Below are 27,916 nucleotides of genomic sequence, written 5' to 3' on the forward strand. Positions count from 1 at the left end.
CACACACACACACACACACACACACACACACACACACCAGGTTTTATATGGAGCTTTGATTTTTAATACTAAACTTAATTAACATCTAAATTCAAAATAATCAAAAGACAGAGAGAACACAGACAACAAAAAAATATTTAAGACTTAGGCTAAAGATGTCATTTGTTCGGTTATATATAAAAGCAATATATAACACCAAAAGTAATTCAAAAAGACGCAAAAATAGCAAAAAGTGCCATAGTGTTGAAATGATCAAAAATATTCTGAAAAAGTTATAAACAAAACAACAAAAAAAAAAACTTCCCGATAAATAAATGATCATAAAACAACAACCAAATCAACAGATATTCATTTTACTTTGTGTCATGATATTGCACAAATGTTAGTACAGTAAATCTTAGAGCAACAATAATATTATATTAAATACCTGCTACTTTCTGGAATTACAGTTAGATATTTATAGAATCGATTCTTAAGGGCCTTTTCAGTGACAGTGCAACTTGTTAAGTGGTCAAGGCATTAGGTAAGTGAATGTAAATGCATTTTTAGCTACGTGAAATATTATATTAAGTAGACCTCTGGAGTGAAACCCATTGCTGATCCCTCTTGGTTTTTTCGAAGTGCATAAAATGTGGAGCAATACCCTCCGTTAGACTCTGCAGGATCTCCTGGGCCAGCAGGAGAGATGTTGGCAGTCATTAAAACACAACTATTTTGTGCATTCGATACTTTGCTTCTGTCATAAACACAACTCTAACATTTTAAACACCTGAGGGCTCGCTGAAATGTTTATCCTGATAAGTAAAGACCGTGTATAATGCAGTGAACTACGATAAAATGTGAAACACTTATGGCACAAAAGAGTGTGTGAGAATTGAACAATAATCCCTTAAAAAAAACAGCAGGGTGATGATCAATCTGGCCTTAATTCTATCAGCACTGAGACACATGAGGATGTCTCCTCAGGGTGTAAGAAACCCACAGCCAGGATGGACCTCAAAGTCTCAATAACTCTACTTGAAATACAGTTAAAATCGAAAGCTTTGCTCAGCACTTCATCATGGTCCACCAAAATAAAAATAAAAAATGTTGTATCGTCAGAAAGGAATCACTTGTTGCGGCTGAAGATCTTCTTGCCGGAGCTCTTGTCTGTGGTGCTGAGGCCGATCAGTAGCCGCGCTTTCTCATCCTCCATCTGCTTCAGGCCGCTGTCAGACTTTCCTTCTGCTGCTTTTCCACGAGACTCGGAAGCCGAGGCAGGCTTCAGACGCAGCTTCTCTTTAATCATCTGTGCAGAAGCGAAATAAAGTTAACGATATGTAAAATACAGAGCAATGCAAGAACAGTTTGATTTAATACACTTGCTGTTCTTAAAGTTTTCCTTCTCGTGTGTAAACTAGGGATGTACATCTTTGCAATTCTGCAATTCGCATCTTGATGCGTAGCCAACAATACGCTACATTTAAGATACATATGAAGCAGGTGAAGACGTGATATGATTCTTCACTATTATGATGCAATGCAAGTTTCGATTTGATTAAACACAATGAGATTCAATGGAAAAAAAACATGATTCTATGCAATTCTGTATGGTACAGAAGTTCAAACAGACAGCAAATCATAAATCTTTCTTAAGTGGCTTCTGACTTCTAACGCCTTTCACGTGCAAAAAAAATAATAATTTGGAAGTGTTTTTCCCTGTTCCGTCTCCAGGAAGATGCAGCTCTACCTCTGCCATGTTTATGTATATTCTATGTGACGCCTTGGTCGTGTTGCGATACGTCATGTTCACGTAGCAGCAGTGGAGCAGAGAGAACGCGCTTGAGAAACAGTTTAGCGAGGAGAAATCAGTCTACATATCAAATATTGGTCACAAATTATTGGTCACTTTCTAAATAATCGTATAGCGCACCTACTAATAATTATATTTAGATAAATCTTTTTAATCAATGTAAATATTTTAGTGTAAAATGGCAACCTTTTATTCTATTGGTATCCGATGCACCACATCATTAACTGCCGTAATTTCTGGACTATTAAGCGCACCCTTGTATAAGCCGTCTACACTGAAACTAATGAACTTTACACAGGCTTTACCGAAAGACAGTGTCTGTAACACGGTGTAACGGGTGAAATATGTTGTGGCTCCTTTAAGAGCAGAGCGGCATTTTGGGAACAGCACGTCACTGCATTCTTATGGTATTACTGCGTGTGTGTGCGTGTGAGACTGAGGATTATGTGCTCATTATTTTCTGATGCTCATTTCTAAGTTTCTTTGACTAACCCATAACGCTGTTGTCAAGAAAAATAAAAAAGCACGAGTTTTGGAAACCTGTCTGTGCTTATATGATTTCTGTTGTAACTGGAGTTAGTGAGCTCTCCTTCACCCAGACTCAACGCGTTACAACGGCTTGTATCTAAACAGTAGCCTACCAAGAAAGTCATTGTTCACTGTCTTCCTCCTTCCTTTCACAACTACAGTGGTACCTTGACCTACGAGTGCATTAATGTACGAGTTTTCTGAGGTACGAGCGGTCACTCGATCAATTTTTTTGCTTTGTTACGCGAAAATAGAGGTACGAGCTCGAGACGCCGCTGCTAGATGGCGAAGCGAAGCCAGAAAGCGAAGATTGTGATGAAAATTAAGATAAGCAAAGAAGAAAACGTAAAAATTTTTAAGTTTAGGGATATGTAGTGTACAGGAGTGATAGTAAAAAACTAGTTTTCCCTCTGCCTCCGCTCATCGCCTCCCCGCCCCCTCCACACACACACACACACACACACACACACCCCACCGGCGTTTTCGTTAGCTCAAGTCGTCTCGTCTCCAAGGAAAATACACTGAATAAAACCTTATTATATCTTTACATACTCTTTCTATTATGTTTTTATACAAGATTTGTTATTTAGAAATGTATTTTCTAATTTAATAACATGAAACAAAAACGGGGGGTCATTTTGAGGGTTGGAACGGATTAATGCCATTTTAAGTATTTTCAATATGGAAAACTGATTTGATGTGCGAGCAAATTGAGATACGAGCTCGACCACGGAACGAATTAAACTCGTAGGTCAAGGTACCACTGTATTTCTCTCGAGAGTTTATCTTTTGGCATGGTTGTGCGTTTAAAAGTTTTTCTCCCGATGCCGTGCAGCTCAGAACACAGGTGTGGTGCGTTTTTTTCGTTTCCGTTCAGAAATTTCATTGGTCTAATGTTATGTCGCCCAGTTTTTTGTCTTGAAGTTTGTGAAACTGGGAAAAACCCAGGAAAATCCATATATTAGCCGCTTCGTTCCACGGGGTTCAAAACGTGGGAAAAAAGTAGCGGCTTATAGTCCGAAAAATACGGTATTGTTCCGATGCGAACTTACTACCCCTAATGTAAACTGTGCATCTACATGTTTCTACACTCTTTAACCATTCATATGTAGAAACTCCTAGTGGAGAAACGTGCAATTGCAGACTAAAGAGCTCATTCCACTCGCTACCAATCAGCAGAATAATTATTGAGAGTAATTACTGAATCTGATGCTCATGACAAGCTGCAGACAGGCGACACAGATCAAGTGCTCAATAAAACTTTTTACAAGGGAAAGTCTGCAAACTGACAGATGCTGATTTTCTAAAAGGTGGCACATGTAGCTCTGCACTGGGAGGAAAGCATTTCTGAGAAGTGCAAGAAAGTCATCACTAAAACCAGTGACACACTAGTTTATTAGTTTGCGTAAATCAGCTGTAACTGATCTCTCGTCTACAGCGTTTTTAACCCACACGCAAATTGAGAATAAGTAAGAAATTGCAGAAAAAATGTTTAACCAACAACGAGACTAGAAATCAATACTTTATATCTTTATAGATTAACCAATTATTTAGATTTACTGCCTTCAATGGTACAGTGGCAAAGTTTAACCAATATTTATTCATTATTTATGATTGACAATGAATAATCTGATGTAGATAGCAAGCTGAGCTAGTTAGTTATCCAACATTAGGAAAGACTGGTAAGTGTTGTCTGCTACACTGACTCAGCACTACAGTTTGTATCTGATCACCATCACTGCACACCTCAACATCGTTTATCTGTAATAAATGGACATTCGGTGCAACCCAGATGAGGATGGGTTCCCTCTTGAGTCTGGTTCCTCTCAAGGTTTCTTCCTTATGCCATTTCGGGGAGTTTTTCCTTGCCACCACCAGCTCGCTCATCAGGGACAAACTTACTTATAAAGAACATCTTATTCATTCTTTATCACCACATTATCTGTGTAAAGCTGCTTTGAGACAATGTTCATTGTTAAAAGCGCTATACACAAAGAGGAATTAAACTGAATGGTTGTTATGGTTACAGTGGGCATTCTATTTTTGAACGAAATGCACAGCCAGAAGTGAATTATGCAGCGAGCACAATGAGACTTTTTCACCTACAATGACTTGTTACTGAGGTTCAAGTACTGTCAGAGTTTTTACCCAAAATATTACTATGAATAATAAGTTAACCAGACATCACTATTGTTAGTGTTTTAAAACAATGTTTTAGAGAAAAATAAAACTAAGCTGCCTCATTATCTTTTCACATATTGATACTGTAATCTAATCATCTCTTCTTAAGTACCTGAGCAACCAGAGCCTTTCGACTGTCTCTTTTCACAGCCATGGCGAAATCCAGCCACGTCCAGGTGTTGTTGTGATACTCCAAACAGGGCAGCACCAGGTTCAAATCCTTCCAGTCAACACTGGACTTTTCACCCTGCACATTTAGAAAACATTGCAAGGTCTTTATCCATTATATCATCCTACAGTGGGGAAGAAAAAAAACAGGGGTTCACTGAAGCACTCACCTTGTAGCTGACACAAAGGGGAACCTGAGGGATTTTTATGTAGATGAACGAGTTGTTCATTGCAGCTCTCTCTTTCATTTTATCAATATCATCAATAGGATACTGCACAAAAAAAGAAGCATAGATTTAGCCTTTTAGCTTGTTTTAGGTTAAAGGAAACTGCGTATTTTAATCTAGATGTCAAGGTGTTTTTATTTCTAACAAGAGACTGAATTATACACAGGAAATGCAGTAAAGTCTTAGTAACTGCTGTAATCAATTTACCAGATATGTTTTTTTTTTTTCTATGTGTTACCTCTGGTGGTTTACGAAATGACCTCCTGACCCCGGATGTGCGATTAATTCCCTGGGTGACTCCTTTACTGGGGCCCAGCCCTCCTATTGAGTCCTCAGATAGTTGCCGTGGTTTTACAACACCTGCATTGTGGGAGGCAAAAGCGGTCTTATTGTGCAGACATCAGGACGACCCTGTATCATAAGTACCTCCAGTCAATGGGAACGAGCTGAGCTTTTTACAGCCAGGCCTGAGCTATCAGTATGACCTTGGTCACAGTCATTAAGAAGCCAAAATTCCCAAAGCACAAGAAAGCTAAAACTAATATTGACAAAAGGCAGCGCAGTATGGATATCAGCTTGTCAGGGCTACACACAGAAGAGGAAAAAAAAAAGGCAGAGAAAAAGAGATTTGTTTAATTTAACTACAATTTTTCAAACCTGTGGTGACCATTCGTAACTTATCCTCTTCATCTCCAACTTCTTCCTCCTCAACATTTCTTCCGGGGAAGAAAAACCCCATCATTCGCTTAAAGAAGTGGTACATCAGCTGAATGGTAAGTGGGACCACGTTGACCTAGTCATTAAAACGCGCTTTAATACGGTGCAAAGCAAACGGTTATTATGTACTTTGAGTATGTTTATAGGTTATTATATAGTATTATAGTTTTATCCAAATGACCTCAAAATGCTCTTTGACTGAAATCCCGCCCACAGGGGGACGAACTTTGCTGAAGATGCGGAGGGCAAGCTGGCGTCCTGATTGGCAGGCGCTCTGAGGACGCAACACCACCTTCACAGCAAAACAGTTTAAAAAACAAACAAACAAACAAAAAAAAAAACACGTGTAATGTAATTTAATGCACACTCATGCTAAAATTCATATAGCTCTTTTTTAATTCATATTCCTTTTTTCTACTCGCAAAATGCCATATAAGCTACTATAGCAGTGACAGGAAAACAAAACAAAAATCACAGATGAACATGAACGACCAAAATCAAACAAATATTGACTAAAAAGAACAGTAAATTCCTGCAAGCTTTTTTTTTTATCATAGAGCAGATGCCATGGTACACTATATGGCCAAAGATTTGTGGACACCTGGCTATAATACTCCCTTTAGTCCCCCTGATGATGTGTGAGATCATGGCTCTGTGCTCCCTGGCACACATAGAGCTCACACTGTGTACAGAGACAGCCACCGTCATCCCTGAACAGCTGAAGGGAAACTGTAGTACTACAGCATAAAAATATGTTTTATACAGTTCTATTTTTGTGCCAATTGTTTGAGAAAAACATCAAATGGACGGCATGGTCAGAAGTTTTGGCCATGTAGTGTATCCTCTACAGTTGAAATGAGAAAGATGGCTGGGAGCAGACTCAATACCATACGTACCCTGACATGCTGCGGAAAAGAGACCAAGTAGAAACGTTATAAGGCTTTACAAGACTAAATAATCTGAATCAGCAATAAGCGGTGCAGTAAAGTTATGTTTAAACATTGCCTTGATTATGATCTCTGGAACTTCTTATCTTATTCCCAGATACACAACTAGTCTATTTTACTGTGTCCATAAACTTCTGCTTAAAAATGAAAGGTTTTTGTTGAATGAATGCATACTGCAGTACCTTATAAGCAGCATTGGGAAGCAGGTTATTCATAGTGAACCAGCCAAGTTCCAGAAGATGTTCTGCCGTGTCATCAGATTTGTTCAGCTGTGGAAAAAGCAGAAAAACTTTCACCTCAGTATAAAAACTTTATATACCTGATATTAAAAAATAGATTTTTGGATTATACGGATACTGATAGCTAGATTGGATCATACGTGCCGATAACCGAATAATCAACTGATTATTAACTGAGAGAATGAATGAAGAATGGAAGGAATTAAGACATTTGTTAATCAACTGTGTGCTATAGGAAAACGTGAATATATTTATTAATACATAACTATAGGAGTAATAAATTATAAATAATAAATATAATATAGCGCTCTCTGTGCAGTCTCACGTGTAAAAACAAACAGCAAGGGGCGTCTGTGATTCTCCTTTAGAGGCCGTTTCTGTAATAGTGACTGACTGGAAGCCAGAAGAGCTATCGGTATGGATTTTTGCCGATAGGCGATATTTCTAGCAATCAACTATCGTTGCCGATTAGTTTGGAAAACTGAATAATCGGTCAATCTCTACGTTTAACAGCAAACAGAGCATTTAGTTCCCTTCACACTCCACATAATTAAACAAATCAATCCCTGAGAAACTTGTAGGGTTGATTGATTATTTTTACATAAATATCCTAAGGGGCTTTTCACATTAGCAGCACTAAGCCTGTTAAATACAACCTTGTTGAATTTTTCCCTTTAAGAACACTTGGGTAAAAACCCAAACAACCAAACAGCCAGGAAGTGCAAAAGAACAATTTCTATTTTTTTTCACCCACAATGACATTATTGAATGTGACATGATTTTTTTTATATATATTTTTTACAGGCATTTTACTATGAATAATTAGTAAACTATATGTGGTAGTGTTTTAAAAAATATAATATATATACTTTTTATTATTATAAAAAAATTGTATTTATTTGATTACTAAATTATTTCATATAAGTGTTTTTAAAAAATTTCAGATTAAAGCTCAAAACAAACAAACAAAAAAAAAAAAATCGCCTTTCATTGTAAATATTGCTCAGAGCTGCAAAAGTAATTTAGTCTGTGCTTTAGTACTTCAGTTCGGTTCCAATCCAAATCTAGTGTGGTTCCACTGGAGTGATTTGACCCTGAATTAACTCAATTGGAGAAAGTGAATCAATCATGTTTGTAATGGTACTGTAATTTTCTGTAAATACCAAACTCACCTTGCTGTACATGAACCTCTGCAGCTCGAGCTCAGCGATACCCAGCTGGCCGTCCTCCTCCGTGAGACACCAGCGTGCCTGAGCAAAATAGATTTCGGTACGACGCACCACACTCACGTCTTCTGGAGGTTTTCGCAGTTCAAGCTTATTCGCCCGCTGCAGCTGGAAGTCCTTGAAACATCTGGAAAGAAAGTGCTTATATATTATTAGCAGTTATTTACATTCCCAAAATAACCACCTAACTTTGTAAATACTGTATGTAGTCATAAAGTCATGAATGACGAGTGTACAGTCACCTGATGAGGATGTTGAGCTCCTCACTTTTCATTTGCAGGTCAGTCTTCTCCTGATTGAGCTGGTTCTGCAGGCGCATGTTGATGTCAGACAGCTCATCTCCTCTTAGTTCCTCAGGTTGGGACTGCAGGAGTTTGAGCAAAGTGTGAAAACATGTAAAGGTAAAGGTTTTAAGCCTGTCCTAAGGAACCACCACACTGAAACCAATCACCAACAATGAAAATATGATAAAGGACCAAATGGGATTCCACTTAAACTTGGTCTAGCAAACAGAGCGCTGTGAAGCAGTGGAGGAATTTACACACTGACCCTTATGTTGGAGTAGATCTGCTTTTCGAGTCGACGGATCTGAGCCACATGCTGGCGAACGGCTTCCTGCAGGTGAAGAATGCTGCTGCGCTGCTCCTCAGGATTGCTGGAGATCTCCAGCTGGAAGCGCACACGCTGTTTCTTCTCACTGTGCTCCTGTGAGTGAAAGTGCATTTTAGAAAGCCATTCTTCTTTAAACCCAGTAGGCATTCAGACTACAAAAATCTTTTACCTTGCGTCTGGGTTCCACGTGTAGCAGGAGGTTGTTGACTATGTCCAGAATCATTGCATACTGCACTGGGTTGGTGGAGATCTCCAAATCATTATGAATAAGGGTGAAGGTATCTACTGCACCTGGCAACCATAACAGAAATAGAAGCTTGGATATACAATATAACGCAAAATTTCAGGAATGTTCTGCATTGTCATTTTAGGAAAATGATTGATCCTACCAGCCTGTTTCTTAAGCAGGTCCTCTTTTTCATGTTGATCACGTATTTCTGGAGGTTTGATTTGAGTAGCTAACTCTGGGTCAATGTCGTGACTGTAGCCGATGTAGTACATGCGACAGCTGCAACGTGAGATAATGCGCTGGACCTGCTGAGTCTCCTGCACATGTGACGGCTGGTTCCAGTCTGATGCATACAGAAAGCATTCACACGTTTTCTCACTGCTCACGGCAAACATTAACAAGGTGCTACTCACAAATGAAGAAACTGCAGTTCCTAGTAGCTGTGCAAGCATAACTAACATTACTGTTGTGAAAATCACATGAAAGTTTTTAAGATAAGCAAGAATATTTATTGACTCACAAAATAAAACATGCATGTGATAATATATACGTAAATAAATTATGCTCATTTATTTATTTAATTACTTTTTTTTTTCTGCTAAATGGTTTGGCAGCCTTAAAAAGCAGTACAATGAAATTCAAATCAGTCATCATGGTGTAACGGTACACGTATTCGTACTGAACCCAATCCTTTTTACGTGTGGAACACAATTAAAATCTGATTATTATTAAGTGGAGGACCGAAAAATCTTTTAGTCTCCACCTTGCACTCTGAGTGCAATTTTTTTAATATTATTAAACTTGAAAACATACACAATAATGCCGGGGGTATACAAAAATAAATAAATAAATAAAAGAAAATAAATAAAAGAAACTCTGTACCAGAAACACGATTTGCAGTGCGCCAAAATACTATTTGTAGTGCGCTGTTTAACTCATATTGTTTTGACCATACATGAAATTACTGGCAGAGTCTATCGATATGGATTCTTTTGCATTTTATGTACAGCTCGAAGAATTTTGTGCATATCGAGGGAGTGAATGAATGAAGAATCGAAGAAATGAAGACATTTGTTGCAGTATTCTGAAATAACTAAACAGTTGAGTAGAACAATTTAATTTGTGACAATATAATCGATTACTTAATTTTATGAACATAAAAATGTATTTCATTAATGTGATTTATTAAATATATATATATATATATATATATATATATATATATATATATATATTTATTTTTTTTTTAAAATAAAATATTATATATATATATATATATATATATATATATATATATATATATATATATATATATATATATAATTTAACCAAGCAGCAAAATTGTTTTACAAAAATTTTTATAATGTTAATACTAATGAACTGTAAATGTTAATAATCATGAACTGTGTTAAGAAAAAAAATTACAATTTTAGGTTTGGCATTTCTTCCTAATGAAACCTGACTTAAAAACCATGGTACGTAACAAACCATGCATTTGTGTAGCGTTACACCCAAAGTCATCACATACACTATATTACCTAAATTCTGAGGACTAATCACACCCATATGCGTAACCTCCACATTATGGGAAGGCTCTCCAACTGGATTTGGAGCGAGACTGTGGGAATTTCTATCCATTCAACCACATGATTGTCAGCTAATAATGTCAGGGGAGAATAAAAGGGTTCAATGTTCATGTCTTTAGTTTTACAGGTTTGGGCCTGTTAGTTCAAGTGAATGTAAAATTGTAATGCTAAGGAAGACAAAGATATTCTAGACAAACGTTGTGTAAACAGTTTTGGGAAGAACTTCATATGGGTGTGATGCTCGGGTGTCCACAAACTTTTGGCTACATAGTACAGTTTTACCAAACACTTTTTTTATTATTACACAGTACAGGTTGTTACTTTAATTTTCTGCCAGTTTAATTGCCTGATAGACTCAACTCTCCCAGCACAAGTACACCAGTTCACCTGTAGTGGTGCTGACCATGCCTCCCACGGCCTGCCCGCTCTCCATCAGTTCCTGCACAGAGTCCAAGATCCGTTGCCTGTGCTCCTCAATGTTTTTTACCTGCATGTCACAAAAAAAGCACATATCTCCTTTAATTCAAAAGCTGTCTGTATGAAGTGTTAATAACAGAAGCCTGAATTCAGATCCTTTCATTAAAATTCCAAGATGGCCGACGTGGTGATCGACCTGTACTTATCATACATACTAGGACGTGATGCGCATCACGATACAGGGCTGCAATAGGATATGTTGGGATACTGTAAGCAAGACGATATATTGGAATATTTTCAAATTAACCAGAACACAGTGGGATCTGCATTTGCAATAATTACATCTGATATGACACTGCTCACCCTTAACCCCTTAAACCCACCTATACCATGAAACCTGTCCTAGCCTTGCAGATCTTACACCTCAGTGGCATTAAGTGTTTTGCAATACATGAAAACAATTATCATTGTACCCAACATGGACATTTTTTTACTTGTGTTAAGTCAGTCAACGTTGCTATTAATTCCAGTGGAAGCTATACCCATAATAGTTTTTACAGAAGCCACCCCACTAATGTTAAACGCTTACATTAGTTGTGTGCCCTTATGCTATTACTTCCTATAACTGTTTAAGTTCGGAGATAAGAAGACTACTATCTGATCTAGAAGTCGGAATATAAGCTCAAAACTGCCATGAATCTTTTATTAATCTTTTTTATTTATTATTTATTTAAATATAACTTTTTGGAGAATCGATACAGTATCAGCAAACAAAATATCACAATACTCAGCTGGATCAATATTTTCTGACACACCTTTAATACATACAGTGTCACTTTGAAGCTCTTTGACAGCAAAGCCAGGTAAATGAACTGACCTCTAACCACAATTGCCCATCCTCCTGTTCTGAAGGATTGGGCTCCATGGTGGCAAAATACTGCATACAGTCCAGTGAGCAGGCCCAAGTGGTCTTCTGCTTCAGTGTATCATTATACCAAGCTGGATGATGTTCACACTGCAGCAGCTGAGCTTTCGCAGCCGAAACAAGCACACACCCTGCTGTCTCAGTGCCTCGCAGCATCATCTAAACCGAAACAAACAGCCCAATTCGAATACAAATGGAACAAACAAGATGGAAACGGTTTCCAAGTAAAAATAAAGCCTGGTCCTCTACCTGACAGTTGACAAGTTCAATGCACCAGTTGTGGTTGTACACGTCGTCTCTCTGGCATGCGGCAATTCCGCTCAGCTGGTCACTCACTCCAGCGTCCTCTTCAGAAAACACCACAAACTTATCCGTCTCCTCGATCAGCTTCTGCAGCATGGATGTGCCTGCAAACCACAATAAGACAATCAGCCATAATGTTCACATAATACATTAACTTCATATAAAAAAAATAGGAAAACAGTGCACCTTCATTCTGGTTCTTCTCTGTGCGATTGGCAGGAGGTGCAATCGGGGGAGAAAGAGCAGTGTGAGGTGTGTAGGTGGACATGGAGCGTTTAAGTTTCTTAGCTTGAAGTTGTGTGTCGATCCTCAGGCCCTTCAGTGCCTCTGTGGACAAATTTCTCTTCAGTACAGCTGCCTTCTTGTAACCATCATACAAACCAAAGGCAATATTCCTGTTGGTGGCAGTCCATGAAGCACGCAGATCCACCAAACACAGCTTGTGTGTGTGTGAGGCGTTGAACTCGCTCTTTAAACTGACTTCCTGTTGGAAACAAAAAAGTGATTACACCACAATTAATAAAGTTTACTGGTCCATTGCTCCCACATAGATTAGTGTTGTGCATCTACATAACTGAAGCTGATGTGATTGGATACAATACATTAAAGCAGCTACTGATGCAAAGCAATTCGCCCGTGATTGATTCAACACAATGCGATTTAATGTAATGTGATGAAATGAAAAAAATTAGATGTATGCAATTCAAAATATATTCAAACAGATAGTTCGCTTTTATTTCTTTGATTCAGACAAACAGCGAATCATACATTTATTTAAGTGTCTTCTGACTTCTAACAGATGCAGATGTAATGCAAAAAAAAAAAAAGGATTAAATAAAACCAAATGATCATTTCCTGTTCTATGTTAAGGAAGTTACAGCTCTACCTCTGCCATGTTAATCTATATTTTATGTAACTTTCAGGACATGCCTTGGTCTCCGTAGTGTTGTAATGCGTCATTCAAGTAGCAGCAGTGGTGCAGAGAAATTAATCTACATATCAAATATCAGTCACAAATTATTGGGCACTTTCTAAATAATAAATGTAAGGTGCATCTACTAATAATTATATAGAAATAAATCGTTTTTACCCATGCTTTTGAATGAATGAATGTGGAGTGAATATGTGGACTTACCTCTTCCATGCGGTTGCTTTGTCTCTGATAGCTGAGTGAAGACAGGCTGAGTAAATGGGTCTTCTTCACCTGTGCGTTGATCTGGTGGTCAGCTGTTTCGTCTGAACTGGAGGACATCAAATGCACCGTGACCAAGGACAGCTCGCTCACCATCTGAGTCACGTTCCATTCTGAGATCAGCCTCCTCATCACCGTGCCAGCTGCAACAACACAAACTTGTATGTTGAGATGTGTACATTTGTGTGTAATTTAACAAAGTTGTCCAGTTGATTGAGCATAACTGCACCAGTTTTAAAGTTAATAAACTCATTTATTAAATATAAAACTGATTTAATTGTACATCAAGTTCCCTCAATAAAAATAAAAAGATAAATTATGTAAAATGTGTTAGTCTGGATTAATAATCTGGCCCCCTGGTTTCAAGAAAAAATGCTGGCCCTCATCACTACTGAATGCGTAAGTGTGTTTACTCTCACCCTGAGGTATCAGCCTTTGTGCTCCTCTGGTGAAGATATGACCCTTATTACACTCTAGCTGAACTCCCCGCTGCTGAGCAAAAGATGCCCAATAATGAACCTGCAAATAATCAAAGTAAATCAAGAATAAATCACTGACTCGAGACTTAAAATCTTCTGATTTCTGGCTAACAGAGCAAACGTGAAAAAACAGGTACATTTAATATATTTTTATTTACAATATATTTTTCTTTATATTTTAGTTATCTACTTATTACTTTCTAATTTAGTCTCGATTTAGGTGACAAAACCCTGTGAACTAAAACTGAACATTCGATCACATGGTTTGGAAAAATGGTGCAGTGCTTTTAGTGATATTATGCTGCAATAAACTTTTTTGCACCTTTCTATGTACACACTCGAGACTATGTGTGAAAATCTCAGGAGATCAGCAGTTTATTAAAAACAATTCACAGGAACAGAGATGACACTTCTTTCATGATGATGTTCGAAGTGAATATTAACTAAAGTGCTTCACTGACTTTTGTGCGGTGAACATGCAGAGATTTTCAATATATTTAACGTCGGTTACAATTACTTAGTGTATTAATCTTTTGTTTTTCACAACCTCTTATTAGGCTCTAACCAATTCTTTTTTTGTGTATTGTAAAAATGTTATTCAGAAACAGGATAAATATGTAGCTGTCTGTCCAAACTTATAATACTACTTTATATTGCTTTGTGTGTGTGTGTGTGTGTGTGTGTGTGTGTGTGTGTGTGTGTGTGTGTGTGTGTGTGTGTGTGTGTGTATTTGAGTGTAAGAGAGTCAACAGGGTGACCAGTTTATGACCTGCAGCTGAGGAAATGCTGCTGTATAGGACAGCTGTTTGTAGTGCTGGCCCAGCTTCTTGCGGGTGGGCCGGAGGCTGTGGAAGAGTTTTCCTCTGCAGATGGGCCGTGAGACACTGGTCCATGTGGCCCAGAAGTTCTGCATCCAGCGCAGAGTGCTGCTATACAGAAGTATGCGAGGCTGACTGGGCTCTGAAAGCAAACAGAAATGCTCAGAATTTTTTTTGACAACTTTTATCATCTGAAAGTCTGAAAGTCTTTAGCCAAGTGTACAGATAAAAGGGAAAAAATCCAAGATCATTTCAACGTTCTAACCAGTGTAAAGCCCGGGGAACGGTCTACAAACATTCTGGGAGAAAAAAAACCTGTGCCGCTGTTCTGGTTCAGGTCCATTGTAATAGAGAGGTTGAGGTTTTCTGAGCGGAAGGCCCTATAGGAGTCGTGTGGTTGTCCTGAGGTGACATCAGCCACGCTCTCTGCACTGCACAACATTACTGAGTGGTGGTCATGTGGGTTGCCGTGGCAAAGCCACTGCAGGTCCAGCGTCATACACAGGTTGGGAAGGTGAAGGAAACAGATATCATCATACCTGTAATGATCAAGATACGATACAGGCTTATACAGGATTTATTTTAATGACAGATTCAGTAGATTGAGCATGTAGTGGTGCTCTTCATAATATTAACCATTTAAAAAGCATTAATAAAAATGTATTCATTATTTCTACATTTCGACACTTTATGCACTTAAATAGAAGCTATAGAAGCTATTGCAATTTAAAATATCAAATATAAAAATCACTGCTGATCCAAATATTTTAAATGTTTTTTTAAAACGTCTGGTTTGATAATTTAACATTTAAGTCATTAAAATCGATGACATACTTTGAGGCAGTCCTAACATTGACATCCAAGTCACCCTTAAAGACAAACTGTCCAGGGTTCCAGTCAAAGTTGAGCTTGTTCCACTCCCAGTGCATGTTTTCTGTAGTGTTATAGGGGTCCTGTGAAAATATACAGGTTCTGTGAAATAAGCCATGAAACAGGCCAGCATTCCTAACTGCAACACAAGATCAAACATCACAATGTCTGGGTGTACCTCGGTGGCAAGCTGGTGCAGGTTGGCTTGATCGATGTCCATGCACCAGCGTCCATGCAGGAGCAACCTACTTTTATCCCACCAAGCCAGTAGAGGAGAAGGGTCAGCAGTGGGCTTGGTCAGTAAATCCACTACCTGGCCAATCAGAGTCCATGCTGGGTCCCAGCATGGCCCCCATACAATGGTATACAGTGATATGTTTGCTGAAGAAATAAGAAACAAAGTAAAATATGAAATATTGAGCTCACAAATTTTCAAAGTATGTCTAGTATGAAAACAAATATGTTGCAACTCACAAGTGACATCATAGTACAATTTGAGTGAAGGCATGTTACGGTAAACGGTCACGTCTCCCCAGGGTTGTCCGAGTTGAACCACCTCCTTGCGCCGTCCACGCACCTGACCGTCCTGCTCTGTACCTATGAGACGCCCCGACATCTCCCAGTCCCTAATCTCAAACAGGTATCGTGGGTAATCCCGGATTCTCACTATGGCAAAAGTAAAATGAAAGATGACGTTAACAAAAAAGAAACAAAATGTTCTATACAGCATCTTACACACACATTATTAAACGTACAGATGGTCCCCAATTGCAATTTTTCAATCTTTCACTGACGATAAGACAAAATTATAAAATTATTTTACTTTCGCAGGCAGGCACCTGCCACGATCATTACATGGATTTGTGTAGCTTTTTTCCAATCGTGTCTGCTAAGTTTTAAAGACAAGTGCATGAAATGACATCAAGGTGTCTGTGCGTTCCCTCTTTACTCGATGTTGTTGTTTGCTTTCGTCAGCCCCGTTTGATGTCACCCATGCTCATTGGTTCTCATCTTTTGTTCTTAATCTAGCCTTATATATTTCATTGGTCAATAGGAAGCCGGGGTCCTCAAGTGTTGAGAAAGGCGCCTATAAATAAAATGAATTATTATTACTTTTGGATACAGAATAACATTTGGAGAGAGAGTGTGAGTAACGTATTTAAACCGAATTGCTAGTAAGCATTCAACCTGCTGCAGTTTAGGCTACAGGTCGGCACAGGAACCGAAACCTGGCAACAAGTGCACTGATTGAAGAGGCTTGTGTTGTTCAATTAATGTTTAATTTAAGCAATTTTATTATATAATATTTGCATCGGCCTGAGAAAAGCAACCCATATCAGTCGACCCCTAGTATTGTTTATACAGGTCAGTACTGCTCCGTTTTGCTCAATTATGTACTGTATTTGTTAAATTAATAACAAATTACAATATACTACCAAATACTGATCCCTATTCTTTAAGACTCCTGGGTAGGATAGGCCATGTCTTGACTTATTAATAGTTATGACGGGGGTCATCGGTGCGCATCTCCATTGTAACACGGGGACTACCGGTATATAAATGTAAAGATTACATTCTACTGACCCAAAAAAGCGTTCATTTTGAATGAGACAGCACGACACCACTGCACTACTAGAGGCAGTCCATCTCTGGGAAAGGGGCTGACAGAGTCGATCTCACAGAGCAGCTCACGCATACGCTCAGGCCCGTGCAGCGAGTGATCAGCCAAAGCCACCATTTCAAATTTTGTTACGCTCCACGTGAGCAGTGCCTTGCGCATCGGAGTGCTGGCGTAGAGGCGACGTGAGCGTTGGATGTAGATTTCTATGTGCTTGCGCTCCAGCGAGGCGTACAGCTCCTCGATCTTGCGTGCTGGCAGCAGTTCTCCGTGCATCCTGCGCAGCTCGGCCACTTTGCGATCGAGTAGTTGCAAGCGTTTGGCGCTCTCCTTACTCTCATCCTTCATCAGCTCATAGTTGTCCCGCAGTTTGATCTCGAACACGTCATCCAGGAAGACGAAGGAGAACTGGTCTATGTTAAAGAAGAGGTCAGGGGTAAGGCGCTCAGGCTCGGTGGAAGCGGTTCTGTGGAGGCTCTTCAGCCATTTCTGGACACTGACTGCCTTGTCAAAAGTGCTGGAGAAGTTGTACTGGTAAGGAAATTCCACAGTGAGCACCGGGAAAGAAAACAGCCAGGCACGGTTGTGTGTTGCTGACAGAAACGAGAAGCGATTGCGATGCTGCTGTCGCTCATCTGACTTATCAAACATGTTCACCTCTGGCTCAGAGAATGTAAAAATGTCATTGCCATCGAAGTTAAGCACCACCTGAGGAGATTTGAGATGAGTAGCTCCAGGCTTCTTGGAAATAGACAGAGCCTCAGCTCGCAAAATAACGAAGTTGTTCTCGGCGACATGTGCTGTGAGCTGGGTACTGGCCAGAACAAAACGCATGCTGAGGCTTTTTAAAGCAGAAGAGGGTGGAGAGGGTAAGGTGACTTCTTTCTGATTTACGCCTAGCACTGCATGTAGAGCGTTCCAGCAGCTAAGACTTTCACAGACATGCTGATACAGAAACATGTGGTCAGATGGAGTCCACTGCAGGGCCAAAGCATTTTTACTCTTCATCTGTGCACAAAATAAACGAGAAAACACGTCAATCAAATCGGAAGAAATTTCTGTTAAAATGTACAATTTGTAGATCAGGTGCTTTTGAATGTTGACACATGCAGCTGCATAAAATGTGATAATTGGTGAGAGTAAATACATAATAATAAATACATAATACATTCATAGTCTATAGGAAACAGAGCAACATGGAGTTGAAGGGTGAAAGCCTGTCACTGAGATACCTCCAGTGTGTGGTTGGTGTTCAGGTAGACCACGGTGAGGCTGCTGAGACTGACAACAGGGTTGCAGGCCTGGTCTGCAGGGTGGCACGGCTCAGTGCTCTCGCTGAGTGACTTTAGTATAGACAGAGCCACACCGTGTACCAATACTTGTAAGCTCTCAGCAGAGCTAGTGGCTCCTACTTTATCCATCCGAAATACCACAGCTCCTACACAATCAGAAGCAGACAGAATTATAGGTATAATGCAGTCTTTCATACGATAAAAAAATGCCTTCCAGCTGTATTTACCTGCTACATTGGAGAGCGTGAACATGTTGACATCCTGCAGGTTGAGCTGAAGTTTCAAAACTGGAGGCAATTGAGATGCTGACTCTTGTGAAACGGACGGAGCCGGAGCGAGTGAATTTTGAGCTTGGCCCAGGTTAAAGACAGAGAAAAGGCGAGAGAGGCACAGAGCACAGGTCTCAGAGAGCTCCATCTGTAGGCCCTGCAAACTAGACTCCACGCAGACACTGGCTGAGGAACTGGAGTCCACACTCTGGGAATTACTGTAGCTGCCCTGCCATATCCGACACACAATACATATTAATAATAACATTGTGCAAAAAAAGTGTGTATATATTCCTTTCAATGACTGTATGCCTACAGTCATACTGTATACCTGACTGCCAACAAGTCTAGTTCTTGTTATTACTCATTTGTATGCATCAAACTGTCATTAAAATAATGTGACTATGTTCCAAAATGCCAAAATGTTGTCCCTGTTTAGATCAATTCCAAAATCTAATCAGTTTATCTGCTGGACACAATTATAGTATCATATTCACACACTCAGATTTGAGTTACTGTGCTACAGGAAACAACTGGATTTTCAAAAAATCATTCGGAAAGAACCAAAAAACTCTCTGGAAGTCACTTAGATATTGAATTAGATACAGACAACATAGTCTGTTTCAAGTTTCTGCTAATAGAACCTGAAAATACTGAAGAGAACATAAAGGTTACTGACATAACTAACTACATGAAATGCTGAATTGTTTTACCTGCATTGTGAAAGAGTCCACGATGAATGCCTCGCCCCACACATGTTTGCCTGGTGGATGAGGAGCTTGCTGGATGTGAGAGCCTTGGCCCACCCTCCACCAAAAATGGTCCAAGGACAGTGTCATGCTTTTGTCTTGTTTCGTGGAATCCACGAAATACTGCAGTTCTGTGTGCAAACATGAATATTCACCATTAGTAAGGGAAAGGATGTTGATATGTGAGAATAAAAAATACTAAGTGAAAAAATATATATATTCTTATTGTTCTGGGTCTGGTTTGTTTTCAAAGGAAAGAACTTTAGATTATTTAAAATATGTACGATTAAATTTAGAATTTTCAATCGAATGCCGATTCATATGAACTTAATTTGCTGTGAGTACCTGAACTGACAGAAATAAAACCCAGAGCGAAGGGGGGAGTGTCTCCCAGCTGAATAGACACATTAACATTTGACACAGTAGAGCTGAATCTCACAGGAACGTCCAGGAGAGGAAAACGCCTGCAGGAATAGAACAAGATAGAACTTCAAAAAACCTTAAAATCATTTACATTTATGGCATTTGGCAGATTCCCCATATCCAGAACAAACTTACTTATATGACTGAGCGGTTACGGATTAAGGACTTTGCTGTGGCGGCTTGGCTTTTTTGAGATTTTACTCACAAAATTCCAATCAGAAGTCCTTAAAACCTTAACCACTGAGCTAGCATTTCCCATGTCCCACCTCCCAAATCTAAGCTTAATTAAACAATACGTTTTTAATTTTTTTGCATTAGATACTGGAAATAATAGTCTTCCTACTTTTTCCGGTGAGTGGCCTTCCTATGAATGAGCTGTTCCCATGGGAACAAGTCTAGCCAGTGAGAGAACTCCTGCTGGCGGTAGTGGATGATGCACGTGCTGACTGTCACTGAGCCACAGATATCTAAAGATGTCACCTGCAAAGAAGAAACAAACATAAAACCATTTAAAACAAGGTTAAATAATTGTTTAATCAAAAATGCAGATATGATGAGAAGAGAATCCAGAGCCTGCAGCTCACCTGCAGCGCAGTTTTTAGTGACGTGAGACATATAATCCGTTGCCGGCTTTGTGAAAGAAGAAGACCATCTACAGAGAGAAAGGAAGAGAGAAGCATAAAAAAGTAGCATCTCAAAATGTTAAACAGAGAGCTGTGTGTGTGTGTGTGTGTGTGTGTGTGTGTGTGATCCCGGTTTACCCTCCAGCAAGAGATCTACACGGCTGTGAGGGAATTTGAGTTCAGGAGCAAGCCCTTTCAGGGGAAGTTGCTCCTCATCACAGTCGTAGTCCAGCTTTAAAGATTTCAGTGTCCAGTTTAGGTGCCTGGAAAAATCAAATAAAAAGTCACAGCAAGAAAGCAAATAGAACAAATCCTCAAAATAAAGCTGTGCACTCACCGCTTCTGGCTGTGCATCGAGAGGGTTATGTTAGTGTTCTCAAACTCCACATTGACCTTCTGGGGAATCGTACGGTAAACCTTCTCTATGGCTTTCACCTCGAAATACTCATCTTCTGCATGTTCTGGGACATAAAATCTTCATCAATTAAATAGTCTAATAATGTGATGTCACTTAAAAGCCAATACATTGTTTCACCTAACGTTAGCTAAAATAAAAATTGAATAGAAGACCTTTTTTTTTTTTTTTTTTAAGCTAGTACTCCCTGTCTCTGTCAATTTCATAGATAAGAAGGCTGCTATCTATCTAGCGGTCGGGATAAAAAAAAAAACCTGAAAACGAAACAACAGCCATGAATTTATTTTCTCCAAATATCGACATTTTTAGGATTCAATACAGTATCGCCAAACAAAATATCGCGATACTCACGTGTATCAAATTGTTTTACACCCCTATTCCACATATAGTTAAGTAAAGCTGAGCAGCCCTGGTGCAAGTCTACACACCTTGTGCATCCTCTTTTAGTGCAGGAGTATCAGTCTCTGTAATAGAACCTGCTTTCGGAAGAAGCAGCTGAGAATGGAAGAGTCCTTCATGCAGTTCTGCCAACAGCGTCCTCACGCTGAGTGCCAGCTGGCCAGGGCGCAAGTCGGGCAAGCTCACATCACCACTCACAGCCAAGCCCAGAGACACCTCCGCCAGACACGTGTCCTGCTGACAGGAAACTGATTTAATATGCAGCTTCGAATGACCGTGGATTTGTATTTACTGCATACACTATTGACAGCAGCATTTAGATATGATATTGTATTAAAAAAAAAACAAGGGTCATTGTCATGTTGTGTACAAGACAAGTCTACAATGAAAACATTTTCAATGAATCAGATACTAAATTGAATTCTAGGCAGGAACAAGAATTTAATAAAGAATAAATGAGCACACACCAGCCTGCTGCTTTTTAAAACTTTACTGCTGATCTGTCCCACAGTAAAATCCCAGGCCAACCTACAAAACAGGAGAACCACTAGACTTAGCACAACTTCTTAATCTATGACTGTCCTTCCAATAATAAAAATCCAGGCATATTTTCTACCTCTTGGACTGGTGATCGAGCAGAAGAGTTATAGCGGTGCTTGTCATGTGCCAGAGGGACTCCGGCAGCAGCAGGTTCAGAACCATCACGTTCAAAGAGCCAACATGAAGTGACAGCATCTGCAGAGCAGAAAGAGGGAAAAGAGGTAATGGCAACAAATCACGCAGAGATTCAGAGATAAGCTGGTGTGTGTTCGGAAGCCCACCTGGGACAAAGAGCGCAGTGTTGAAGGACTAACAGGTGACTTGCTGGGATTTCCATCCGGATTCTGGGTCGCTTGTGGCCTGAGAGGCTCCTGCAGGTCAATCCGTACCCGAGTCTCACCCACACATAGTGCCAAGTATCTCCTGGAGCACAAGCAACCACATGTGGGTATTAGTGGTCAACCAACATGGATTTTTCAGAGGATGATGCTCATGCAAATATTTACAGAAAGAATAATAGAACTTTTCCCAACATACCACAGAACAATATAATAACTTTATATATCCATTATCTTAGCATTTAAATATTTCTGCTGCACAGCTCTTTTACACCAACAACACCTAAATAATGTGTGTGTGAATTAATCTGAATGATTGTCTGAATGATCATGATCAATTCAACATTTCCTTTTTTCCTACTATGAAAAGTCAAATATTGTTTAGCATAAAGTTACTCGACTAAAGCAGAATTTGTGATGCGACTACTTCACACAGAGGTGAACAACGCAGTCTGTAACTGTCACGTTTGTATTTTTAGCTGTCTATGCTAAGAATTCTGTTTTCTCCCTCAATGCAGGACTCAAACAAATAATTTGGAGACCAGAGTAAAGCGTGTTTATCTTATAAAGGGTGCCTATTACAATCCACTTAAATTAACTTGAATAAAATTAGGCATTCTGGCTGTTATTTCATTGAGTTTGAAGGCTGTAGGCAAAAATGGAAAGCCGGAGCACTTATTTAATCGACCACACCAATTCCAATGACTTTAAAAGCCTTGATATGGTTAATTATCATAATTCTCTAATCAATGTAGCATTATACAACAATGCTCAGTCGTCTAAAGATGTGGATAAACACAAATATGTAATGATATTATGTAAGGGATTATCCACTTGGAGGAGTGGTCTCATAAATAAATAATAAAAAAAAAGGATGGTGTTGGTGATTAAACTGAACTCCCTGAAGTTGCTTACTGTAATCTAATTTCACATCCCAATGTGTTATATTCCTCTAAATCCAAAGCAATATTACCATTTATTACAATGATTATTATTAGGGAACAAAATGCAGAGTTGCATTTTCGGTGCAGAACATCTGCAAAACTAGTTAGTTCCTGGAATTATTGTTCCTGTTCTACTGAGAAAAAGAAAGTGCAAAGTCCTCTGTCCTGAAGACTCTCCCCTGACTAAAAACCTAGTGACTGTTTTTAATTACTAGTCTTAAATTACATAGAGCGTCAGCCATCGTCCATGAAACAGAAAAAATAGCCTAGCATATAATCCTGTGCTACTACTAGAAGAGCACTGTAACAAAAAAACAAACACCTTCTGACCAATCGGATTTGAAAACTCAACAGTGCTGTGCTATTTCAGTGCTGTCAGTAGTGTAAAACATGAAACAATACAAATACATTCATGCGTGTTACATAATTCCAATACTTACGGCAAGTCCTGGTTGAATAATTTGCTTGAAATCCATATTCTGTCTATTTCCTACAAGACAAATCAATTAGACAATATTTTTCCAATAAGCAGATTTCTCTTCAAACTTTCCTGCAGCTGCTACAATAAAGTCAATTATAAAAGAAAGAGATAAAAGGAAATGCTGTGAAATTTAATATAAGAAAATGAACTCAAATCATCCCAGAAAATTCAGAACTGCAAGACTGTCTTGTTGAACACACTATTAAAAAACCTTAAGTTCACCCACCAGTGTATGCTGAGACAAGAACTGTACGCTGACTCCTCTAAGTGAAAGGAGACCCAACGATTTAATTTTCAACTCTGCTTTCAGGACGTTATGAAAGAATCGCACCGCCAGCCTGCAGAAGAGCCATCTGAAAAGAGAAAATCAAAACATCTTACACCACGTTTTATTCTGTTGTACAGTAATACTTTAATTGTACATGGATCTATATAAACTTCTCATCACTTATCCTGCAGATATAACAGGGCTGAAATTACTTGAAGTTTAAACAGTAGAAATGTGCACACATTTGCTCAGTTTAACAGTGAGAATCTTCTCTTATTTAAAATCAATACTACAATTTACCTTTCATACAGTTTTAAGCAAAAAAATTTAAAACAGAAACAAAAAAACCCAAAAGATAAAATATAAAAATAATAAAATATAAATCAGCCTTTTTGTTTTGACCGCTTTGCACACTCTTTTCCTCTGCAGCAGAGGCAGCTCTTGGTCTTTCTTTCCTTACAAAGTGCTCACAGGAGCCTGTTACCTGTTATCATAGCGTTTGATGGTTTTGCAGACTGCACTTGGGCATACATTCAATGTTTCTGAGATTCTTTTTTTCCCCCAGATTGACTAACCTTCATTTCTTAAAGTCAGGATTGACTTTGTTACTTTTTTTTTCGTCACTTTACTTATAAGTGTTTCTTGCCATAACATGGCAGTAGTTGTAATAGCACTATTGGGGCTATTTTCTCTGTACTCATCCTTTCCTCTGCACATTAATAAGGTAAGAAACATTATAATGAGCTCTTGACAAAACACATCTGTGAATGAAAACAATTCTAAATGACTTGTGAAAATGATGAAAGAATGCCATGTGTTTGCCAAGCTGTCATCAAAGATAAATGTAACTACTTTAAACAATCTTAAATATAAAATATATTCTGGGCTGTTTAACACTTTCTGTTTACTACCTAATACTTCTTGTTTCATAGTTTGGATGTCTTCAGTATTTATGTACAATGTAGAATATAATAAATAAATAAATAAAAACACTGAAGGAGACCATGTGGCCACACTATTGACTGGTACTGTATATACAGTATCTTACGAAAGTGAGTACACTTCACATTTCAGCAACCATTTTAGTATCGCCTCAAGGAACAATACTATAGAAATAAAACTTGGATATATTTTACAGTAGTATATGTGCAGCTTGTATAGTGGTACAGATTTCTGTGCTCAAACATACAGCCATTATTGTTCAAATAGCTGTCAAAAAAGTGAGTACACCCAAAGTGATAACAGCTGTGCAAAATCCACATGTCCTTTCATCATACTCAAGTTTTTTTCTGCTTAACAGAACCATACACAAATTTGTGTATCTTGTATTAGAACAGTTAAAATTTGGTGCTTTGAGTACAATTCTCTCACACTGGATGTTTAACATGCACATCATGGTGAAGACTCTCTGAGGATTTGAGAATTAGAATTGTTGCTCTCCACAAAGATGGCCTAGGGCCAGGGTCATACAGAGGTTTTCCAAGACGGGTTTCATTTGGAACAGGCCTCGCAAGGGTCCATCAAAGAAGTTGAGTTCTCGTTCTGTGTTAGGTACAAAAGCATTCACATGCAGACATGCAGAAGCAGAAGGTTCACTTGTCAGTGCTCAGACCGTACGCTTTACACTACAAATAGCTGCAAATAGTTGGTTTGCATGGCCATCGTCCTAGATGGAAGCCTCTTCTTAATCTTAAGTCTTGCCTACAGTCAAGTAAGGTAGTGGTAGCATCATGGTCTGAGGTTGCATAAGTGCTGCTGGTACTAAGGAGCTGTGGTTCATTGAGAAAAACATGGATTCCAACATGTACCCCAAACACACCACCAAGATGACAACTGCCTTGCTGAGAAAGCTGAAGGTGAAGAAGGTTAACGCCCTGGTGAAAAAAGGCCTGGCAGCGTCTGTACCATCTAAGACGTTTAAGTCACTTTAAAATACCCTCTCAGCTGCTAAAGACTTTCTACACCTGCACCATTGAGAGCGTCCTATTGGGTAGCATCACTTCCTGGTCCAGAAACAGCACTATGCAGGACAGGCGAGCCCTCCAGAGGGTGAGCTGAACATACCATCCGCACCAAACTCCCTGACCTGCAGGACATCTACAGCAAGCAGTGCCGGACCAGGGCCAGAAGGATTGTGAAGGACCTCAGCCATCCCAACAAAGGACTATTTCCTCTTTTGAGAATGGGGAGGAGCTTCTTCCCGCAGGACATTTGGAGTTTGAACCAGGAAACAGCTAGCACCTGGGACTGGGACCGCTCTCTCTCTTTCTGTCTCACTTTCCTTCGCTGCACAATCATTTGCATTATTTGCACTGAAATGTCACTTTAACTTTGGACTGGTGGAGCACAGTGTCACTTTACACTTTCTTACTAGTTTGACACTTTAGACACAGTTCTGACATGTTCACTAAGGGGGTGTACTCACTTTTGTTGGCAGTTATTTAGACAATAATGGCTGTATGTTGAATTATTTTAGAGGACAGTAAATCTGTACTGCTGTACAAGCTGCACATTGACTATTTTGACTCAGGCATTAAATGGAAGTCCGTTCCACCACCATTAGTACCAAAACAGAGAAGAATCTGGAAGCATGCCTTCCATGTACCCATAAAGCAGTAGAGCAGTAGATCAGGATCGGAGGAGGCATGGTACAATACAGGGTAAAATAACGGGGGAGCTGGTCTATTTTTTTATATGATGTGAGCAGCTACAGGAAGCCAGCACAAGCAGCAGAGCGGTAATGTGGTCTGGGAGAACTCAAAGAGGATAAAAACAAGTCATGCTGCTGCATTCTGCACCCTGAAGGTCTTTCATCAGGAAGACCTGCCTGGCTGCAGTAGTCAGAATTTATGAATCTGGATGTAGACTTACAAACTTAATGAGCAACAAAAACAACTCCTTAAGACTCCTTAAGGAAGAAACCTTGATAGACTGAAAAGGAAGGCGATTTCCTTCTGGGTGATACCTGATAGTGTGGTCATAAATCATTCATAATTAGAGTCATGCAAACAGAGTAGACAAAAGGACAGAGAACTAAAGTCACAAAGAGTAAGCAAACACACACACACACACACACACACACACACACACACACAGCTGTTACTTAATAACATGTTACTCAGGAAGACAAGTGAAAAGAGTTAACATCAGTGTATATATAAAATATCTCAATATCTTCATTCCCTTCAGCGAGTGTGTGGTTGTTTCGACTTTGAATGATCAAGGTGATCACCTGCAGATCAGGATGAACATGTATCCCACAGACAGAAAGAGCAGAAGGGCGATGAGCAGAGCGGCCATGGTGCTGTACAAATCCAAACCTCTTGCTCATCATACAGTAATCCACAACAACTCAGTGCATTCAAAACACCTGTAAAAGAGAAAGCATCAGAAATCAATTCACATCATATAAACGCCTTCACCTTACATAATAGATGATCGTGTTATAATCACTTAAACTAGGATTAAATATAAACCCACCTTTGATTTAGATCTTAATCCTGACCTCCATATGGAGCCTGAAGTGTACAGTAGAACTGCACAGCTACAGGTCTTCACAGTCAAATTAGCTACACGGCTAACTGCGAAATTTGACTGTTAACTGGATGGAACCGACCATCGTAAATTATATACATGTCTTACTGATATCTAATGAGGAATCATTTGCAAAATAAAGGGAAGAAATAAAGTCTAAAAATGTTTGTTTGTTTTCCCCCAAGTCAATAGAAGCTAAGCTAATCGAAGCTAAGCGGCGCTAGCTGTTTGTTTGAGGGAACTCTACAGAGTTTTGACAGCTTTGTGCTAGTTAGCTGATCTAGCACGAGCTTTACATGCAATTGGAAATTCCTAAACAGGTTATACGGCTCATGAAAACGAACCTGGTTATGCATGAGGAGCACATTTGAGGAACACTTACATGATGGCGAAGAGTCAGGAATGAAAGCGCATAGTGTTTATCCTCTCAGCTCTTCTCGGTTCCTCTGAGTTCGTCTCCGTTCTGCTGCTCCTCCTGCTCCTGCTGCTGCTGCTCCTGCTGAGGCGTGAAGGCAGAGGCAGCCAGGCTCAGGAGTTTACTCCAAAATGGACTAAACATAGATATAA

At 39.3% G+C, this 27,916-nt stretch overlaps 1 protein-coding gene across 4 annotated transcripts; it reads right to left on the reverse strand.

Moving 5' to 3' along the window:
• Positions 1-337: 337 nt before the first annotated feature.
• Positions 338-27,916, reverse strand: LOC124394559 (protein KIAA0100-like). 4 transcript variants are annotated; one of them, XM_046862867.1, is made up of 41 exons: positions 27,732-27,916; positions 27,048-27,185; positions 23,774-23,900; positions 23,507-23,556; positions 22,066-22,207; positions 21,861-21,979; positions 21,712-21,772; positions 21,274-21,481; positions 20,768-20,891; positions 20,569-20,693; positions 20,392-20,459; positions 20,151-20,287; positions 19,730-19,848; positions 19,349-19,515; positions 18,594-18,864; positions 18,307-18,512; positions 17,041-18,082; positions 15,931-16,122; positions 15,635-15,837; positions 15,421-15,539; positions 14,902-15,125; positions 14,538-14,728; positions 13,709-13,808; positions 13,233-13,432; positions 12,284-12,581; positions 12,044-12,201; positions 11,747-11,953; positions 10,840-10,939; positions 9,027-9,209; positions 8,807-8,928; positions 8,575-8,730; positions 8,268-8,389; positions 7,972-8,152; positions 6,743-6,829; positions 6,510-6,518; positions 5,795-5,905; positions 5,554-5,689; positions 5,135-5,256; positions 4,840-4,941; positions 4,614-4,748; positions 338-1,288 (listed from the first exon to the last, which is right to left on the reverse strand). In XM_046862867.1, exons 2-41 carry the CDS (start codon positions 27,113-27,115, stop codon positions 1,109-1,111), a joined length of 6,672 nt encoding a protein of 2,223 aa, XP_046718823.1. In that variant the 5' UTR covers positions 27,116-27,185; positions 27,732-27,916; the 3' UTR covers positions 338-1,108. The 4 variants fall into 4 exon arrangements, with proteins under 4 accessions (XP_046718823.1, XP_046718824.1, XP_046718825.1 ...); XM_046862868.1 differs by having other exon boundaries at positions 21,274-21,478; positions 27,732-27,915; XM_046862869.1 differs by lacking the exon at positions 6,510-6,518 and having other exon boundaries at positions 27,732-27,915.

This window comes from Silurus meridionalis, chromosome 12, assembly GCF_014805685.1.
Source record: "Silurus meridionalis isolate SWU-2019-XX chromosome 12, ASM1480568v1, whole genome shotgun sequence".
Taxonomy (NCBI): Eukaryota; Metazoa; Chordata; class Actinopteri; order Siluriformes; family Siluridae; genus Silurus; species Silurus meridionalis.

What these genes read in the sequence shown, in the direction of transcription:
- LOC124394559 (XM_046862867.1), bottom strand. Translation starts at nt 27,115, where the DNA reads ATGGCCGCTCTGCTCATCGCCCTTCTGCTCTTTCTGTCTGTGGGATAC. An exon ending in ACTAAAAGAGGATGCACAAG is followed by an intron (nt 20,892 to 21,273) that starts GTGTGTAGACTT and finishes TTTATGTCCCAG; the next exon opens with AACATGCAGAAGATGAGTAT. An exon ending in TGCACCAGCTTGCCACCGAG is followed by an intron (nt 15,540 to 15,634) that starts GTACACCCAGAC and finishes ATATTTTCACAG; the next exon opens with GACCCCTATAACACTACAGA.